Source organism: Syngnathoides biaculeatus, chromosome 18, assembly GCF_019802595.1.
Source record: "Syngnathoides biaculeatus isolate LvHL_M chromosome 18, ASM1980259v1, whole genome shotgun sequence".
Classification (NCBI taxonomy): Eukaryota; Metazoa; Chordata; class Actinopteri; order Syngnathiformes; family Syngnathidae; genus Syngnathoides; species Syngnathoides biaculeatus.
Window position 1 is genome coordinate 8,994,720 of NC_084657.1, and position 20,388 is coordinate 9,015,107.

The 20,388-nt window shown below is 48.1% G+C and overlaps 2 protein-coding genes across 7 annotated transcripts; one reads left to right on the forward strand and one right to left on the reverse strand.

The window, feature by feature from the left end:
- Positions 1 to 120: 120 nt before the first annotated feature.
- LOC133492050 (lactoylglutathione lyase-like) lies at positions 121 to 7,267 on the reverse strand. 5 transcript variants are annotated; one of them, XM_061803960.1, is made up of 8 exons: positions 5,191 to 5,314; positions 3,101 to 4,050; positions 2,766 to 2,951; positions 2,150 to 2,232; positions 1,921 to 2,061; positions 748 to 815; positions 585 to 674; positions 121 to 326 (listed from the first exon to the last, which is right to left on the reverse strand). In XM_061803960.1, the coding sequence occupies exons 2-8, from the start codon at positions 3,230 to 3,232 to the stop codon at positions 232 to 234; spliced, it is 795 nt and encodes a 264-aa protein (XP_061659944.1). In that variant the 5' UTR covers positions 3,233 to 4,050; positions 5,191 to 5,314; the 3' UTR covers positions 121 to 231. The 5 variants fall into 5 exon arrangements, with proteins under 5 accessions (XP_061659944.1, XP_061659946.1, XP_061659945.1 ...); XM_061803962.1 differs by lacking the exons at positions 3,101 to 4,050; positions 5,191 to 5,314 and adding an exon at positions 5,742 to 7,263; XM_061803961.1 differs by lacking the exon at positions 3,101 to 4,050 and having other exon boundaries at positions 5,191 to 5,266.
- On the forward strand, positions 5,505 to 19,999 carry LOC133492047 (actin filament-associated protein 1-like 1). Of its 2 annotated transcripts, none has more exons than XM_061803949.1 (19): positions 5,505 to 5,664; positions 9,926 to 10,054; positions 10,206 to 10,286; positions 10,709 to 10,785; positions 10,875 to 11,004; positions 11,484 to 11,576; positions 11,653 to 11,867; positions 11,936 to 12,118; positions 12,599 to 12,691; positions 12,848 to 12,950; positions 14,040 to 14,195; positions 14,277 to 14,491; positions 14,831 to 14,976; positions 15,064 to 15,130; positions 15,912 to 16,023; positions 17,092 to 17,262; positions 17,340 to 17,509; positions 18,788 to 18,922; positions 19,686 to 19,999. In XM_061803949.1, the coding sequence occupies exons 1-19, from the start codon at positions 5,643 to 5,645 to the stop codon at positions 19,710 to 19,712; spliced, it is 2,325 nt and encodes a 774-aa protein (XP_061659933.1). In that variant the 5' UTR covers positions 5,505 to 5,642; the 3' UTR covers positions 19,713 to 19,999. The 2 variants fall into 2 exon arrangements, with proteins under 2 accessions (XP_061659933.1, XP_061659934.1); XM_061803950.1 differs by having other exon boundaries at positions 11,487 to 11,576.
- Positions 20,000 to 20,388: the final 389 nt, after the last annotated feature.

Here is a 20,388-nt window from a genome sequence, read left to right on the forward strand (position 1 = left end):
CATCACATGATGTGACATTAGACGTGACCGTCCGTGTATGATGACATCACATGTGAATGTTCACGCCGTCGCAATGACACAACGATGTCATCGCGCATCTTATTGGTCAAGAAATCCAAAGGAGACATTGTTGGCGTTGCTGAAAATCTGCCATCTTCTTACCATATTAACAAAAAGAGAAACAGAATGAAAATCGCTTTGCCGGAATTCCAAAGTCAGTCCGTCGCCCGCTCAAGGCGCCATCAAGGCCGCCATCTTGTTGGGCGTGAATATCTCGATCCAGTAGCCGTCGGGATCCCGAATGAAGGCCAGGCCCTTCCTCTTGCCTGCCGGGGCCACAACGAACAGTTGGCACGGCAACAAAAGCTCACCCTGATTATTATTTTTTTTTTTAACAATTCCGTTGTAGTCATCGGGGATGATTCGTGGATACAAATTGATATTTAGTAGATCTGGGACGAGTGCTCTCGACCGTTCATCATTCCCGATCACTACAAAGTCATTTTTGAGGACAAAAATAATGTATAATGTACAAAAATAATGATCAATAAAGTCTTGTCGATGTATTTAATGCGGGTGTTTACCGGAGTGTGGTTTCTTGATGAAGGTGACGCCCAGAGATTGAAACAAATGGCAAGCGATGCCCACGTCGGGGACAGCAATGCCAATGTGACCTTCAATCAAAAAAAACCCCATGAATTTATATGAATATAGTTCATGATGTGAAGGGGCAGCTGCAATTCTCACCAAAGCCAATGGGGTCGCTGTTTCCGTTGTGGTAAGATAAACTTGCGTCCGACTCGGACCCCCAGTTACTGGAAAACGTGCGCAAATGAATCATACAGTAGATCCATCCCTTTTTCTGAGCTGCTTATCCTCACAAGGGTCGCGGGAGTGCCGGCGCCTCTCCCAGCTATCGTCGGGCAGTAGGAAGGGTACACCCTGAACTGGTCGCGGGCCAGTCGCAGGGCACATGGAGACGAGCAGCCGCACTCACAATCACACCTTGGGGCAATTTAGTGTGTCCAATGAATGTTGCATGTTTTGGGGATGTGGAAGGAAACCGGAGCGCCCAGCCGTAGAAAAGTGACTCAGGCACGCGTGCAAACTCAACACAGGCGGGTCGGGATTTGAACCCAGGTCCTAAGAACTGTAATGTCAACGCTCTTCAGCTGCATCACCGTGTCGCTCCCCCTAAATCAAATATATATATATATATAAAATTTACGGATTTTGCATGTTCTCCTCGTGCCTCCGTGGGTTTCCTCCGGGGGCTCTGCGTTCCTCCTGCATCCCAAAAACATGCAACATTCATTGGACACACTGAATTGCCCCGAGGTGTGATTGCGAGTGCGGGTCTTTGTCTCGATGCGCCCTGCGATTGGCTGGCAACCAGTTCATGGTGTACGCCACCCCGTGCCCGATGACAGCTAGAATTGGCTCCAGCATTCCTGTGACCCTCATGAGGATAAGCAGCTCAGAAAATGGATAGGTGGATGATCGATCGATTGATCAACTGGTAGATTATCTTGAGATGAAAAGAAAATGGGGGCGGCACGGTGACTCAGCTGGAAAGCGTTGGCCTCACAGTTATGAGGTCCCGGGTTCGATCCCGGACCCGTCTGTGTGGAGTTTGCGTGTTCTCCCCGTGCCTTCGTGGGTTTCCTCCGGGTGGGCCCACCGCTTTCCTCCCGCATCCCAAAAACATGCAGCATTGATTGGACACACTAAATTGCCCCTAGATGCGATTGTGATATTTGTCCCAATGTGCCCTGCGATTGGCCGGCGACCAGTTCAGGGCGTGCCCCGCCTCCTGCGGGATCGGCTCCGGCACTCCCCCGCGACTCTCGTGAGGCTAAGCAGCAAAGGAAATGGACGGATGGACAAAAGCTAAATGTCCAATGCGCATTCCGTACGCACTGAGTGAGCTCCAAGGTGGCCCGACGCGAAAAGGTCCAGGCCGTCCTCTCCCGGATGTCGGCCGGAATGTCGGCCTTGTTCTCGAAGCCCAGGAAGTAAAGGCTGAAGCGGACCGACGGGAAGTCGATTTTCTGGAGCAGCCTGACGCGCACACACACACACACACACACACTGCATTGTTGTGCACACGCGAGTTGCGCGACGGCATCGGCAGGCGTGCGGGACCGACGTCATTCCGAGGATTCGCGTGTAGAAGTCCAGGGAGCGAGCGGGATCTTTGACCCTCAGCATGGTCTGCTGCATCATGTAGTCCTGAAGGCAGCAAAGACACCGTCGTGACATCACTGCTCATTTGCATACGCGCAATCTCCAAAAAACGCCACAAAATTCCTCGCGTTCATTTTACCTCCCGTCCCGAAATATGTTCATTCGAATGTCTTAATTCAGTTTGGAGTCATTTATCCGGTTCATCGATTTATTTTGAATTTAACAAAAAAACACGACTCATACCACATTTTAAGAATGTAACTTATGATATTATATACCAAAATTATGAACAGTATAAAATAATGCAGTCATGCGGTATATATTACCAAATATTTGGTCATATTTTCGCAACCAACGAAGTGAAATCATGTGCTGCCGAAACATCTGACGACCTCTCACGGCACGTCGTCGTACTCGGGAGTCACCGCTCGATATCCGATTACATTTTTATCAATAAGTTTTTCTCTTTGCGTTTTTGTCACGTCGCATTAGCAACAAACACGAGCGAGAAGGCCTCGTCAGAAAAAAACAATTGGACCCGTCGAAGAAGTGAGAAATGGCGTCGGCCGACGCGTGACCTTGGTGGCGGGGTCGCCGTCCTTGCAGGCGTCGGCCACCGCTTCTTCCGATAAACCTCTGTCCATGACGGCGGAGGAAAGACGAGTCTCGGGCGTCGCTGCCGACGACCGTGGCGAGAAACGCCCCCCGACTGGCGCTGTGTTCAGGCGCGGCTTGGGGAAGTGCCCGCTCCCGGATTCCAGATTCTGGGAATATGAAAGTTTATGCGAGATCTTTTCAAAGTTGACCTTGACCAGTTTGCCGCCGCTTCTGCAGAAGCCGGAATGTCTTCCCGGAGACGACGGGCAAAAACCGGCGTGCGCGGTGTGTACGGGGTTGATGTCGACGAGTGCACCTGAAGGCATCGCGTGGGCGTTGTCGTCGCAGGAATGCGGCTGCGTGCGCCAACGTGTGTCCACAAATGTCGCTGGCCGAAAGTCTTAGACGGCCTCGAAAATAATTTGATTTGGGGCAACCCTCCCGCCATGTTTACAGTGCCCCCCGATAATGGTCGCTTAGTGACCAGCCCCAATCGCCAATGGTGGCGCTCCAAAAATTTGTTTTTTAGAGTTAGGACAAAGGTTAGGGTGTGACAACCCTAAAGCTGTGATGAAACTGGAATGTGCTGCTAATAATCCTCATCCTCACAAGGGTCACGGGGAGTGCCGGAGCCTATCCCAGCTCTCGACGGGCAGGATCTGGGGTACACCCTGAACTGGTCGCCGGCCAATCGCGGGGCACATGGAGACAAACAGCCGCAGTCACACCTAGGGGCAATTTAGAGTGTCCAATTAATGTTGCGTGTTTTTTGGGATGTGGCAGGAAACCGGAGGGCTCACTCAGAGGAAACCCACGCAAACTCCACGCAGGCGGGTCCGGGATTGAACCCAGGTCCTCAGAACTGTGAGGCCAACGCTTTACCAGCTGATACACCGTGCCGCGAGTTTTTTCCACAAAATCTATCTATCTATCTATCTATCTATCTATCTATCTATCTATCTATCTATCTATCTATCTATCTATCTATCTATCTATCTATCTATCTATCTATCTATCTATCTATCTATCTATCTATCTATCTATCTATATACACTTTTAAAAACATTTCCTGGGAATTTCACGTGTCAAATGCCATTGAATCATATCTATATCTCTTTCAAATACACTTTACAGTCCTGCTACAGTACACTCTCGTGTCAATCTGTCTCTGGGTCCCCCCCTTCTCTGCTGCCCTCTGCTGCTCGCACAGGCTCAGTGCGCAAGGATGCTGCCGGTTGCCAATAGCTACGAAGATGCTGAAGTTGTCTGCAAAGTCAACAATACAAGAGGAAACTTTGACAGCACGTCAAGTGTGTGTTTACACAAAAGCCGACACGGATGTATGCCGATGCTTTTGTGTGAGGATAGCATGACGATTTTTTTTCTTAAAAATCATATTTTTTTCCACAGAAAACATTGAACTTTTATTTTCTTGTATGGTACAAGTTAAAATTGTATCATGCGAGTCGTTCCATAGCTTTTTTTTCATCCAAGTTGGCTATTTTTTTTCAGTGGTGTCAAAACTTTGAAACCCAGTGCTTTAGGAGACATTGTAGCGTGACAGCGTCCGAATTCCATCCTGGACACTGATCTTAAAAAAAAATAAAAAAAAATGACTGGATAGCGGATACATATCTAGCGGCGTAACGATTGGTTGGAGCCAGTTGGCCGCCATCTTGGTGCTCCCAAAACGTGTGGAGGAAACAGTTTACGGGTTGGATTATGGCGGGGTTTTTCCTCAAAATTTGGCATGTAGAATTAATACTAGTCGTGTGATCTTGACGTTTTTTTTCAGTTTTGGTAACATGAAGGATTTTTAATTCAACTTGGTAAGCCAAAAAAGGCTAAGTGCAAAGGAAAGACATATAACACGGTGACTAGCAAGAAACCTTGCATATTACCTCAGGCCCGATTTCCGTGACATGTTAACTTTTCCCAAAATACGCTGTGAAGCACTATCATCATAACACGGGAAAAAACTAAGCATTTTTTTGTCATAAAAACATTAATTTTAAGTCAATCAGTTCGATATATAATTTTGGAAATAAGTGGGATTGTTCATTTGTTGTCCCTGCGACGTCCTATTTCAGACAGAAAATTTAAACTTGTTTCCTCGCATTTGAAAATGAAACTCAATTTGAAGAGTTCTGTATTAAGAAATTCATCAAAAATTTCACAGAAAATGTGTTTTCTCGCTTATCTGCTGGTGAAGTTTGGGAAAATATTGACGTCGCTTTTTCGCGAAAAACGGTCGGCGTATAAAGGCGAGGCAGAGCGTGAACGGTCAACAACATCAACCGGAAACCAAACTTTGTTCAAGTGAATTAAGCTCATCAGAAAATAATGGAACAAAAAAACCTTGATAAACAGACTTTAACAGTGTCAAAGTAAATCTTTCTAACTTACTTGTGGAATGTTCTCTCAAAGCCACGAAACTGGCAGGTCGGCTGGTTTGTTTTGGGAGTATCAAGATGGCGGATGGCGACGTCAGTTTGGGTGGGCCAATGAGCTATCCAGTCTTTTTTTTTTTTTTTTTTTTTTTAGATCAGCGGTCCTGGACACGTTTGGGTCGTGATGAATATGGATTGCAACTGGACTTCTTAAAGAAACAGCGTCGACGCCCTCGGTGACGGTGCCATGATTTTTTTGTGGCGCTAGGACCCGGGGACGTGGGGGTGGGGGGGGCCTCCCCTCCTTTTCTCCCTCCCCGGGTCCATCCGGTGGGCGGGGGTCAGTGTGCTCGGCCGCGGCCACTCTGAGGCTCACTCGCGGCGGTCCCCCTCCCCGGAGACGCCGACGCACCCAGGGACGCTTTTGAATGAAGCGGCGGAAGTGGAGAACAGGACATTTTTCACGACATGGACCCCGGCCGCCACAGCGGTGAGTTTTCACTCGGACTCAACTAACTCGGCGACTAGCTCGCTGCTAGCCGCCTCCGTTCAAACACAAACGCTCACCGAAAAGTTCCCGAACTCGACGGCAACAAGGTAGAAGAGAGCGAACTCTTTAAAACAACGTGGAAAAAAGTTAAAAATGTGCTTGAGGACAGAAGCGTCACGGGGGAAAGTGACGTCATACCCCGCTCTGTAGACGCAGGTAAGGCGGAAGTGTGTGACCGGAAGCGCCTATTAACGAGTTCCCTCACTCCCTTTCCTGTTTCAAGCCTTAATTCTTGTCCACTTCCTTCGCTCGAGGGCTGCAACAATTAATTGATTAATTCACAACTTTGATGATCAAGTTAATCTACTGTTTTTGAAACGTAATTAATCGTCTAGGGCGGTTGTTTGGACTACAAATTGTCCCCCTTTCCCTTTTTGACATTTGGGCTTTTCAAAACAAGACATTTCGAAATGACTGCTTTTACTTTTGGGGGGAGGGGGGGGGGGAGTGTCAACATTTTGAAGGATGTCCAAATTATGAACTGAATTATCACGAGATTCTTTGTGCGTTTTCTGTTTTTGCATGGAGTTAAGGGTTAACTCAAAAAGTTTTTTTTTTAAGTGATTAACTGAGGAAAAATACTCAAGAGATGAATGGGTGAATAAAATAATCTTTAATTACAGGCCGCCCCACTGTATTATCAACCTTCGTCTGCTCACTTGACCCCTCCCCCTCTGCTTCCTTCCATCCTTTCCTTGCTCCCTTGCCTCCTTCCTTTTTATCTCCCACTTCCTTCCTGCACTTCCTCGGCTCCGTCACTTGCCGTCCCCCCCCCCCTGATGTTTTCAGCACAGTTGGCGGCGAGTCGCTAAAGGAGTGCCGAAAGCATCATGCTCTGTCCCGTTGTTGCCATAGAAACCCCCCCCCCCCAAAAAAAAAAAAAATTAAAATAACGCCCCGCTGAGAGAGTGAAGACGGCGTTTGTCCCTGCCGGGGGTGCAGAGGGTTGAACTCTGACCCTCCCGACCCTGAAGAAAACCAGCGTCTGGTGGAAGATGAAAGAGAAAAGCAGGAACCGCACACCATGTCGTCAGTTGGCGTGCGAAGAAGATGACAAACACGCCGAGACGACCCACAATTGGAGTCGCATGTTTCAGTCTCATGACTGCGCGAGTGCGTTGTGGTGGTGGTGGGGGGGTTCGACAATGCCGTCAGTGTGGGCGAGGCCAAGCGCCAGCTAGTATGATGGTCGATCCTCTTTTCCCTCCCGGCCACGAAGAATGAAAGGCGGCCTCAAACTTCGCCCAGTTTTTCTTGTAGGGATTGACGTGAAAATGAGGACGAGGGTCAAGTGACTTGCGTTCTACAAGCTGCAACTTTTTTCACACGTTTTCAACCCTGCGGTTTATGCGGCGGCTAGCGTTAGCACACCTGGTTGTAAGCTTCGGTACACACGAAGAGTTTAACGCTAGCCTCCTGCACTAACGCTAGCGCTGCGCTAGCGTTCAACTCTTTCTGTGTACCGTGGTTTATAACCCGGTGCGCTCTGCAGGGCGGGAATTACGGTAATCTGATGACTTACTGATCAATTATCAAATTGACGAATTCTTAGAACTTCAGTCTCTCAACTGTAAATAGTTTCTAATCTAAATATTAATATTTTTGTAGTCCTCCACAAAAGCGGAGTGAATTTTTTTTTTTTTTTTTTTTTCAAAATAAGAGATTTACAATTGTCAGTTTTTACTTTGACAAAACAATAATCGAGATTTTTGCCAATTTTCTGACGGACATTATGGACTAAAGTGGTTATGGAATAGTAATCAATTCATGTTTGTCAAAATAAAGTCACATTCTGTTTCCGAGTTTTTTTCAAAGAATTTTGTAATCGAATCACGAGAGTTATTTGACTAATTCTCTTATATCGTGTGATTATTGAAGACATTTTCAGACCATTTGTCTGGTGCTGAAAATCAAATGGGACCATGGATTGAAAAAATATTATTCATCACCTTTGAAGCGCGGTAGGGAGAGCATTATGGCGTGGGCGTACTTTTCCATTTCAGGGTCATCGTCAAACCAAAAACTAATTTCATCTTTGAGAGATCTTGAAGCTGTCAGTTCAAAGGATTTGAAGCTAAAACAATATCCACAGGACAGTGATATGAAAACTAGCATACACAAACAACATAGAAAAAGAAAATACGTGTTCTGCAGTGGCCCGGTCGGTCCAAGTCCTGAGCTGCTGTAGCGTGACCACGAGAGCCGTTCACGGCCGATATCCCCCTGCGGGAGTCTTGCCGGACTGCAACAGGATGCCGATCCACAACCGCAGAAAGCGTTTCCTTAAGATTATTGCTGACAAAGGGTCAAGGGTCAGTCACTTACCTTTTCCCTACATGTCCTGTCAGTGATTATTTTCGCTAAAAATACGATTGGGTGCTATTTGTCGAAGCAGAGACTGTTTATTCTTGTGGCTTATTTTATGGCTAATTGATGCAGGAACTTATTGTAATAACTGATATTTGAACACAAATGGGGCAGGAGCACAATAAGATATTCTTTATCCTCTACAAGGATCTACAAGCTGATCTGAGCGCATTCATGTCGTGTTTTGTGCCCCCCAGCTCCGACTGACGCAAAGTGACAAAAACTGGTGCAGTCATCCTAATTTTATTGAATTACGTCAACGCTATATTGTTTTATGAAGTATGATATTGTAGAGTGGTGCTTTTCTAGGGAAAAAAACAAAACAAAACATCATTGTTGATTATTTTGGAAGGCGTCAGGGCACTAAAATAGCACAGAGAAAACCCCAATGCGGTCCACGTTCCGACAGGACTCCAAAACGGCCTCCTCGCTATCTATTGGCGGAGGACGATCCCCAACAGCCTCGGAAATACTTGTCAACAACTCAGAAGGGAAACAACAGCTGCCGGCTGTCGCATGAATGGCCGCTCACAGCTGTGGCTGGCCACGCCCCTTTTGGGTGTGCTCGCCTTTGAGTGTTTTTCCCCGTTTGAGTCTAATTCTGATCTCACGAGACAATACGCTATTGTTCTCGCTGCGTGTGGGAGATTGTTGTTTTCATCGGGACCAAGAAAGTCCGCCACACGCATTGGCGCTCGTTGTTTTTGTTTAGGTTAATTTGTTTTTTTTTTTTTTTTGGTCAAAGTTGAACACACGTCCAGACCGCGCACATGAGGCGACTTTCCGTCCGTTCTGGGCATCTTTGGTCGCCTGTTTACGTTTTCATTTAACTTTCATTCAACTTCTATTTTCAACTTCCACGTTTCAACTAAACATATTCAAACTTTTGCGCTTGTCTTCCATTTTCAACATCCTCGTTCGGTTTTTGTGTTGTTCTTACGTTTTTAAACTTGCGCATTTGACCTTCGTCTGTGTTCAATCATTGCCGCTTAGCTCCCATGTATGGATTATTTTAATAGTCAGTTCATCTGTCAAGTCCATTTTCCAATTAATCAATGAATTGTTTAAAAAAAAACATTTTAAAATTCCCGTCCATTTTTGGGAGAAATGTAGGACATTTTTCTTTCAAATTGATTGCAAAATATATATGCACAAATAAATTGATTATGATTCAGTTCCTGGTTTTCTCCATGTCAGAAAATCTGCAAAAATGTTAATGTTCATGCTTTGTAAAGTAAAAGATGCTTGCTCATGTCTTTTATTTTGTAAGAAACACAAAGATAATCCGTGTTTTTTATGATTCTAATCAAATAGAATTATTTACTGTTGAGAAGCTGAAATTGACAGTTTGAAGTTCAAACAAGGTCCCTCTCGAAATGGTACAAAATTGACTAATTTGATATGTGGTTAGAAACAATTAATAATCGAGGCTCTGCTTAGAGCTCAAGTTGCGTGTTCGACCTTTGACAGTGACGCGTCGACGTAGCTGTTGTGACAAAAAGCAAAATTTGCACATCATTAACATTAATTCCAGGCGATAAGAGATGACGACGGGCCTTCCTGGTCTTTATCACAAATGTTGTGCTTATTAATAACGATGACGATCAATTCAATTTGCCCTCTCTTCCTTCACGGAAGGAAACATCCCGGCCAAGCGAGCAGGACGTTGCGACGCGTGTCGAGGTTCACACGCGCGCCCGGGCAGGATGCCGTCTTTTCACACGAACACAATAATTTTGCAAACAAAGATGGCAATAATAAATAAGATGGCCACTATCGGATTTTAGTGGTGTCTCTGCTCTTCAGCTGTGCGGGAAAATGTGCGTCTGTGCAGAGGCGATGGAGCGACTGGTCAGCGAACTGGCGGCCCTGCTGAAGATGCTGGACGACGAACGGGTCAGCGCTGCCACCGCCCACAAGATGGCGTCGGTGCGGAGCATCCTGGACACAATGCAGGTGTCAGGTATAAAACCGAGCGTTTACGTTTGTGATTGAACGATAGCAAATCTGTTGACTGTGATGCAGCCGAGTGAACGCTGCATCTGAATACGCAAAAAAGCCTTTCCGAATGTCGTGAGACGTCTGACGGCGGCTCGCTGTCCCGTTCTCTGCAGGCGGATGCCCAGACGTGTACGTGAACAGCCGTTTCTACGGCAACGGCACCAGTTTTGTGGAGTCTCTGTTCGACCACTTTGGTGAGCCCCTTGAGCGACGAGCCGCGCGACAGTGCAAATGATTATCCTCAACGTGACTTGGATGTTTTCCTCGAAAAAAAAGTGGGATAAACGTATCGGTCGTTATTTGGGAGCTAACCACATACTTGTTCTTTACACAATAAATTGATGAGAAAACACCAGGAATTGTAAATACACATATACATCAATATGAATTATATACTGCAGTGTAGCGTGGCTTTCGAAGGAGGAAGTGATATAGAAATTCAGATCTTTTTCAAATGAAACTACAATTTTAATTGTGGAGATTGTTTGTAGTTTAATTTCCAATTTTCTCTTGCTGACGTCATGGCGTCAATGTTGGACTGACTTTCCGTCATCTCATTCACGTAATTCGTTCCCCGCAACGCCAATGGCGACGATGTCATCTCTCCTGTCGGCAGATTGCGATCTCCACGCGCTCAGTACCTCTCCCGTCCAGCAGAGGGAGGAAGCAGAGGAGACGCCGGCCGCCAAGTCTGTGAGTCGCCCGACTGGTCTCTTTTTTTTTTTTTTTTTTTTTTTTTTTTTTAATCGTACGCCCGCTGACAACCTGCCCGTCGCCCTCAGTCTTCCACGGGTTCGCCAGCGGATACGCCGCCTCCTCTGCCTGCCGCGCCCCTCCCGGAGGACTACTACGAGGAGGCCGTCCCGATGGACCCGGGCTCCGCCCCCCAGTACTGCCCCGCCGACATGGATGGTGGGCACGCACAAACATTGGCCGCCACTCATATCCACACGAGTATATTGTGAGTCAGCCATTTTGTAGTGCCGTCAGACTGTGTCGTGAGTAGAGGCTAAGCAGCGTATAGCGTCCTTGACGTATCCCACAATGCACGTCGAACATCTGAGGGAGTTTTTTGTTGAACCTGTCCCCCCGGTATTCACTGAAAAACTCATCACGAGGACTTTTGCTCTTCTAATGTTGGAATCGGGACTTAAACACTAATGTACAAAGTCTAGAGTCATCAAGCAAATCGGTGGCCATTTTGTAACATCCCGTTTCCGAGGAACTATGTTAACATGAATCGAGGAGCTTCATTTTGACAACTATTCCATTGCCGCAATTTTGCGAAATCCTGGTTCTAAGGAACTGTGTTGAGATGCATTTAAGGAGCTTTGACGAGTAACGAGCTGCTCTTGTTTTTTTTTTTTCTTTTTTTTTTTTTTTCCACCCAGCAGCTTGCAGGAACTCTGAGGAAGACGCCTACTACGAAGATGCAGATGAAAACTACCCCACCACCAGGATCAACGGGCCTCCCAAAAACTCCTGTGAGTGTGCCAGGGTAGACCCGGTCGTCACCCCAGACCCCGATTTGAGAAGTTCCGCCGTCGTCCGTGCGCTCAGATAACGACTCGGATGCAGTGAGCAGCTCCTACGAGTCGTACGAGGAAGAGGACGAAGAGGCCAAAGCGCAGAGTCCCCCGCAGAAGTGGACCGACGCCGACGGGAGTCCCGGCGCCCCGGTCCAGGACTGCCGCATTTGCGCCTTTCTGCCGCGCAAGAAGCGATTCGGGCAGTGGGCCAAGCAGCTCGTGGTCGTCCGAGACAACAAACTGCAGGTGAGTGAGAAAGACAGGAAGTGCGCGGTCCTCGCCTGTTGCGTTTCCTCACGAGTGCGAGTGCGCAGTGTTACAAGAGCATCAAGGAGCGCACGCCCCACACGGAACTTCCGCTCAGCCAGTGCAGCGTCCTCTACGTCAACAAGGACGGACGCAAGAAGAAGAGACACGAGCTGCGCTTCTCCATGCCCGCCGGAGAGGTTCTGGTTCTGGCTGTGCAGAGCAGGGAGCAGGCCCAGCGATGGATCAAGGTACATGTCGGCGTGCGGGCTCGCCTGGTGGTCCGCGCTGAGGGATGGGTAGAACTTTCATCTAGCCATCCATTTTCCAAACCGCTTTGAACCCTCGCACGGGTTGCAGGCGTGCCGGAGGCTTACCCCGGCCGTCTTCGGGCGAGAGGCAGCCCGCGCCCCGAAGTGGTGGGCAAGCCGATCGCGGGGCGCATAGAAACCGACCACTTGTGCATGCGTTCGCACCGACGGGTAATTTGGGGTCTTCAGTTAATCAAGCGTGCATGTTTTTTGGGATGTGGGAAGAAAACCGGAGTGTCCGGAGAGAAGCCAGGAAAAGCGCGAGGAGAAACGTGCGAACTCACCACAGGTCAGGTCTGGGATTTGAACCCGCAACCACAGAGATGTCCTTCATAAATATGAAAAAAAAAATGCATTTCAATAACATGATATTCTTCGATGCTGTCCATATTGAGTTTGTTTTTTTTACACAACTTTCAGGTGGCGCAAGACGTCGGCAGCCATTGCGGCAACATGGACGCCCTCAACGCGTCGACTTCTCCTGTCGTCCAGAGGAAGATGGAACTTGACAAGGTTCATCATCATCCTCACTAAACACGCACAGACATCAATGCACTAGAAAACCAAATTAATATTTTGCCTCAAGTATGACGGTAGTAAGTCGTCGACGTAAATATTGCAACCTTTCAAGTGACTTTCGACGCGATTCGAAAACCTTCCCCGCCGCAGATGCTGCAGACGTCGGACTCGGACAGCGGGCCCGCCGCTGGGTCGCAGTCGTCCACGGGTGGACCTGGACCAGGACCGGGACGGGAGGCTGGTGACACACTCAGTAGGTTGACAGCCCATCAAAAATCATCTCTTATTTTCAACATGCGCAGATGAGCCGTGTATAACTCCGATAAGTGACCCATTGCGTTAACTCAGTCATCTGAATTCATAATTCGCCGTAATAGTTCATACGACGAGCGCTTTCTGCTCCGATGTGCTCGTTTTGTGCTCTTGTGGACTGAAGGGGCGACAGGAAGTCAGACAGGAGGAGATAGCACATCCTTCCTGTCCACTTCCTGCTATTGTATCCCCGTGACGTCACAAGCTTCCAAACTGATTTCGGAGTAAAGAAAGACTGAATGAATGCAAACACAATTCTCGACGAGCTTGGTGCCGCCAGGATTTGAAATTTGAAATGTAATCATATTTTCAAGAGTTACTACAAATAGCTGTCTGAAATTCACCATCTGTTATCTTAGTGTGTGTGACGTCACGTGACTAAGAAAGTGTGACTGCAATTGGCTGGCTGTTTGGTGACCTGAAGTAACCCCGCCCAATGGCACAGACGGTGAATTTCAGACAGCGAATTGTAGCAACTATTGAAAATATGATCACTTTACATTTCAAACTGAAATCCCGGCGGCACTCATCTACTTCCATACTTCCCTAGCCACGATCGCGTTGTCATGCCGTATCGATTTTCTTCCTGGAACAGATCAATCGATCCGCATACAAAATAAGTCGCGCTTCAGCCACGGGCGTACTCGTAATAAACAAGGCACAAAGTTGACGTCAACAGAATATTGGTAATCTTGCACGTTCATCACCGATTTGCGCTCCGTTCGTTCGAGCACGTCAGCGTTTCTCCGTGGAATGAATTCTTCACCTTGCTCAAATGCTCCGGCATTTTCCCATTTGATGTCTTTTACTTCTTGTCGTCGCAACCTTCCCGCTCCTCGTCGGCTTCCTGCGTCCTTCCCTCGCGCGTCCCTCCCGCTTTGAACGCTCACCCGGGGCGGAGAAAAGTCCCCCGTCGTTTCTCGTCATCAACACACGGCACTGCGGTGGCGGACCGCCGCACGTTTGCCTACTCGCGGATTAAACAGGAAATGGAAAAATTCAAGCGCTTGGGCGCATATTTGGGTTGCAGGCCGGGGAAAGCGCGGCAGCACCTTGTCGGACCTAACGGGGTCCATGAGCCGCGCGGCGGGAAAGACCATCAATCAAATCATCACCTTCTCCAAACGCAAGCCTTCCGTCGCGGGAGAGCCCGCTCCCTCCGGTCGCCATGACAACCCTGGCTGCGGTGAGGCTCCTCGCCGATTGGTCGGCGTGAGCGACTTCCTTCTTCCAGTCACGCCTGCCGTCTTGCGCCCCACCCCCCCAGGTTATCTGAGCGTATGCGTGGGAGGAGTTTGGAAGGAGCGCTGGTGCACGGTGCGAGGAGGAATTCTGAATCTTCAGAGGGACCCGGGCGACCGGCGGGTCCCCGTCATGGCCGTCCCCCTGCGGGGGGCCGAGGTGATGCCCGGGGGCCTCGGCCCCAAGCGTCCCTTCTGCTTCCGCATCCTGCAGGGAGGGGTGGAGCTAGCGGCCTTGGAGGTGATTCAAATATCAAAGGTTTAGAATTTCAAACCAGAATATTCTGGAAAATATGCACCAAAAGTCCAACTTTGAGTTTTAAACCTACATTTTAAGGAAAGCAGGTTAGTCAAACTGTTTAAATTTTTAAATGATATCTGGAAAAATAGGGTTTTTTTTTTATCATCTTACATCCCAAAATTTGAATTTACAAGCAAAGTAATGTGGAAAAATGTCTAAATAAAATAAAAATAAAAACATTGAATACAAAACGGGAGTTTTAATTTTAAACTCAAATTTCGAACTATTGAAGAGTATTTTGGAAAAGAAATGCAGTCTTGACAGCGTAGCGTTCCTCAGGCCAGCGGCTCGGAGAGTCTCGGCCGCTGGCTGGGCGTCCTGCTGGCTGAGACGGGCAGCGGCGCGTCCCCCGAAGAGCTCCACTACGACTACATCGACGTGGACACGCTGACGGACATCCGCCACGCCGCCAGACACTCCTTCCTGTGAGGGGCTCCTGCTTCCTTCCTTCCTGCCGCGCACTTCCCCGCTATCCGCCTTCATGTCACGTTTTCTGCCTGCCTTCTCTTCAGGTGGGCTGCCGCCAACTCCTCCCTCGGGGGCGGCGCCACGTACGATGAGGTCTACGAAAGTGTGGCGGTGAGGTTGCACTTCCGCAATGCATCAGAATGTTGTTAACAGTCACCGTTCCCCTCCGCTCTTAAAGGGGCACACTCCTAATTACAAACAGAACCCACACCCGCAACTTTATACCTTGTAGCGTTGGCCTCACAGTTCTCGGGTCCCGGGTTCAATCCCAGACCCGCATGTGTGGAGTTTGCATCTTCTCACCCGTGCCTGCGTGGGTTTCCTCCGGGTGGGCACTCAGGTTTCGTCCCCCATCCCAAAAACATGCAAAATTTAATTGGACCCTCTAAACTGCCCCTAGGTGTGATTGAGAGTGCGGCTGTTTGTCTCCATGTGCCCTGCGATTGCCTGGCGACCTGTTCAGGGTGTACCCCGCCTCCTGCCCAATGATAGGTGCGATAGGCTCCAGCACTCCTGCGACTCTTGTGAGGATAAGCAGTGAAGAAAGTGGATGGATGGGTATTTAATAGGGAATGTGTGAATGATTTCAAATGGCGGCCCTTCCCAATCTCTACACCGTGAACACCATCTTGGCAATTCAGCATCAGCAAATTCTTCTTTGCATGTATTTATTTATTTATTTATTTAGTTTTTTTTTTTTTTTTTTTTTTTTTTTTGTCTTTGTGGCCAAAAAGTATTACTTTAGTGCCATCTTTTGCCGTCTTGGTCCCAACTAACTATGTTGAAGTAAGTTGACTAGTTGTATTTAGACAAAGATAGTGCTTTGTCCCCATCTTGGGACCTCTTATCGGTAATTTTAAAGCTTTTTTTATTGATGTCACGCGTCGCACAGGATGAAGAGGACGAGGTGGTCAGCGGCGTCCAAGTGAGACGCCGCGCCTCCTTTTCCAGCCGGGACTCGGATAGGACAGAGCAGCAGGCTGCCATCAAGAGACACGCCTCCAGTGAGTTGAGGATTTTCACATCGTCAACTATTGGAAAGTCCCGTTGCAGTCATTGGCGAGGAGGGAATGATGACCAACACAGTCATAATGAGCTTCAATTAGCCGCAGATGTTCAAATTTGCCCATAAAAAGTGGAGCTTTACTGTATAAAGATTTTTAAATGGTGGCCAGTATAGTTGCCGCTATGGCCGATGCGATTACCGTCATTTCCGGCCTAAGGAGCGCACCTGATTATAAGCCTCACCCAGTACATTTTGGAAAGGAAATACCATTTGGTGCATACATAAGCCGCACCTGTGTATAAGCCGCAAGTGCCCACATTGAAACACGAGATATTTACAAAGAAAGACGGTACACAAAGAGTTTAACGCTAACAGGGTCAGTGAAAGGAAAGCCTACCGGTAAATATCACTGAGAAATGCCAGTAACACAACAGCAACACGCTAGCACAGTGCTAATGTTACCGCAGCGCTCACAGGGCCAGTAAAAGTCACTTCCTCAGCACATATATTCCACCGGTCTCATTCTTGCCTTTTCCGCAAGTGGCCACATTGAAACACGAGATATTTACAAAGAAAGGCAGTACACAGAGAGTTTAATGCTAGCGCGGCTGCGCTAATGCTAAAACTAAATGCTAAAATCACTGAGACACAGCAGTAACTCACTACCGCAGCGCTAACAGGGCCGGACCGGTAAAAGTCACTTCCTCGGCACATATATTCCACCGGTCTCACTCTTACCTTAAAAAAATGCACAAATTATCCGCATCAGCGCATAAACAGCAGTGTTGAAAGTGTGTGGGGAAAAAAGTCGCGACTCAGGCTGGAAATTACCGTCGACTGTTTGAAGAGACAGAACAAAGTTGGCAAAATGCGAATGAATCCATAATAATTGCATATATTGGTGCAGGCTTAAAGTGCTTGTGATTTATTAATGGTTAGGATTGTAATTCTTCACAAACATTATGCAATTAAAGTAAATTTTTATCAGTCGGCAGGAGTGCCAAATCACCACATCGGGACTCTGAGGGGTCTTTAGCGTGAACCCGGTCCGCATTTTCCCCTCCAGACATCAACCAATACGGTCGCTATGGGAAACTGCGCGCCGAGGACGACGCCAGGCGGTACCTGACGGAGCAGGCGGCGTTGGAGAGGCGGAAGGACGACCTGAGACGGGCCCTCAACGCCTTGCGGGCCGAAAGGAAAACCTTGAAGGAGTCGAAGGACAATCCTGGCGCAGGTGACTCGACGCGAGTCGAGCGACTGCAAAGTTGAGCCAGAGTGGACGTCACTCAGCGTGTGTGCGTGCGTACCCAGATGCCGGTGTAGATCGCTGTCTGGTCCAGTTGGAGGCGCTGTGCAGGCAGAAGGAGGAGGAGCGGGTGGAGCTCGAGCTGAAGCTGACGCAAGTCAAAGAAAACCTCAGCAAGTCGCTGGCCAGGGGCGCCGTGGTGGCCCCGGCCACTAATGCGTCGCCCACCACCAAGGTAGCAAATTGCGTTGTTGGGTCTTCACTTATCAAACAGCAAAAAGTCTCACCCTTTGAATTGATAATACATCTCTTGCGTGCGTGTGTGTAATTACACATCCTTCAACTGAGTAACGATTATCAGTTTTTGTCAGTGCACGCGCGCAGAGCCAAATGAGCATTGCTACGTTTGATAAGGAGCGTTTAAAGGGGAAGTCCAGTGCTTGTATCAACAGTAGGTCATGTAATATGTATCCTATTTTGACAATATGATGTGAAATCCTCTCTCATTTAATCGTGTTTTGAGAAGATTTTTGTCGACAATTACGAATTTCCAGGGGCGCTGCCATTTTCGCGAGTCACATGACGTACGTGGGCGAACGCTCGATTACACGGGACACCATTATGCCCGGCGCTGATTTCTCGGATTTATCCTCATCTGATGAAGAAATAGCAGTATCGCTTGATCGGGAAGACGGAGGAATACTTCCGTACACATTTGAACCTCTGGTTGGAATTAATGTTGAATCTTCGGATGGTTCTTCGGGCGGAATGACGCAGAGTCTGACGAGCAAGCTCCAGCGGAGGCCGTTAGCCCCGGACGCCGGAGCTAGGCTAAAGCCCTCCACGCCACCGAAGGCGGGCCACGAGGTCCGGCGGCAGGTCCGGGGAGGTCTTTAGCCTAGCTTCGGCGTCCGGGGGTAACGAAGCGGGCGGCAGCGGAGGCGCTGAAGCTAGGCTACAGGCCTCCGCCGCCACCGAAGCTTAGCTAACGGCCTCCGCCGGCTGAAAGGGCGGCTCGCGGCCCACCGCCGGAGCTCGCTCGTCATACTCCGTGTCATTCCCGTCTGAAGAACCATCCGAATATTCAACATTAATTCCAGCCACAGGTTCAAATGTGTATGAAAGTATTCCTCCGTCTTCCCGATCAAGCAATGCTGCTATTTCTTCATCAGATGAGGATAAATCCGAGAAATCAGCCCCGGGCATAATAGTGTCCCATGTATTCGACCATTTGGAACGGCACGGTACACGTCACATTCGCTCACGTACATCATGTGACTCGCAAAAATGGCAGCGCTCTTGAAAATTCATAATTGTCCACAAAAATCTCCTCAAAACACGATTAAATGAGAGAGTATTTCGCATCATATTGTGAAAATAGGGTACATATTACATGACCTATTGGATACGCTGTTCGTGCAAAGCACCGGATTTCTGCTTTTAATAAAGATAATTAGCTCATTTTCAGCCAGGATTCTTTAACGTTGCTAATGCGCGTGCGTTTGTGTTGCAGAAGCGCGGCGACGAGGCAAAAAAAGTTTCCAACAAAAACGATGTCGTCGTTCCCGTCAATTCGGCTTCGGAACTCCGAAAACGACCGCCCTCTCTCTACGCCTCCTCCAAGGGCAACGTCATGCAGAAGGCCAAGGTGTGTGTGTGTGGTGTGTGTGTGTGTGTGTGTGTGTGTGTGTGTTGTGTGTGTGTGTGTGTGTGTGTGTGTATGTGGGTGGGTTGGTGTCGGTGGGTTGGTTGTGCATGTTATTTTTTTTTAATGTCTTCATTTTCTCAATTCTAAACAAGCTTTGAAGCAGTACCCCCCCCCCAAACCCCCCAGCATTAACTTGCAGTTTAATCCACTCTACTGAGTGACAATCTAGGCATATGATGTCATGATGACATTTGTTGAAAAGGCCAAAATTGATTGGTTCACTGAGATTCCGATGTACAATTTTTATAACAGTGTAATAAGACTGAGAATCCGTGCATAATTGCAGCTATTATAATTGCAATTGGGGGGGGTGTACTGCTTTTCAAGTGTTCCTTTATTATGACAAAAATCTTTCTGTCGCAATTTGTATATTTTGTCAAAGTTACAAATGTCAGCAACTGCAAGCGGATCATTTTATGTTTGTTTAAAATGAACTTAGCTACTGTGTTGAGTGAACATAATTTTAATTTTAGTATCCTTATTGCATCGGTTATGGTATCGTTTCAGTATCATTCTCCGCATCTCTCGGAGATCCTAATTTTGGTATTGTGACAACATATTTAGAAAGTACAACGAGCCATTTTCAAGTAATGGGTCAAAATGTAAAAAGTGGTCGGAAAATGACATTTCCAAATAAAGTACAGATATCTGGTAAACTGCCTGTAAGTACAGTAAGAAAGTATTTGTACTTGGTTCTTTCCAGGAGTGGGAATCCAAAACGTGCACGTAAACGCACAAGCTGGAGAAACGAGGATGACACCCAAAGGAACGCGCGGACGTCGTGAGCACGAGCGAGCGGCGGCGGCGACGACAACGGCAGGATAGGTAAGCAGAGGCCCTGCCCCTCATCTCGCCTGGAAATCATTGAGAAATATGAACGTGAACATGAACAACGACCCAGCCCCACCCCATCCCCCCCGGCTTCTGATTGGATGACTTTTAGCAACTAAATTATTATTATTTTGTGTATTATACTTTTGCACTTTATGTAATTGAACTAAAAAAAGACTTCATCAACGTTCATGTTGTATTCATTTTTTTGGGGGGGAGTAACAGCATCACCCGGTGTCCGCCGTATGTACTGCGCCGATGAAATCAGACCCACCGCACGGGCAAAAGATTTTGTTTACAAAGTTTATTCAGTGCATGTCGAGTTAAGTCCACGGAGGAGCGAAACTCCCCTTTCGCCCTCCCGCCGCTCCGGCCGCCACTTCCCATCGGCACGATCACGAGTGTTCTGGTTCGACGCCCTCCGACGACGAGCGTAAACGGAAAAAGGGGGCGGGGACCTCAGCATGCTGCTACAAGGGTTGAGGTCCGCCAGCGCTCATGCAGCAATACAAGCACCACAAACAAAACGGAGGAAAGGGGGGGGGGCAATCGCGTGTGAATGCCGAAGAACCGAC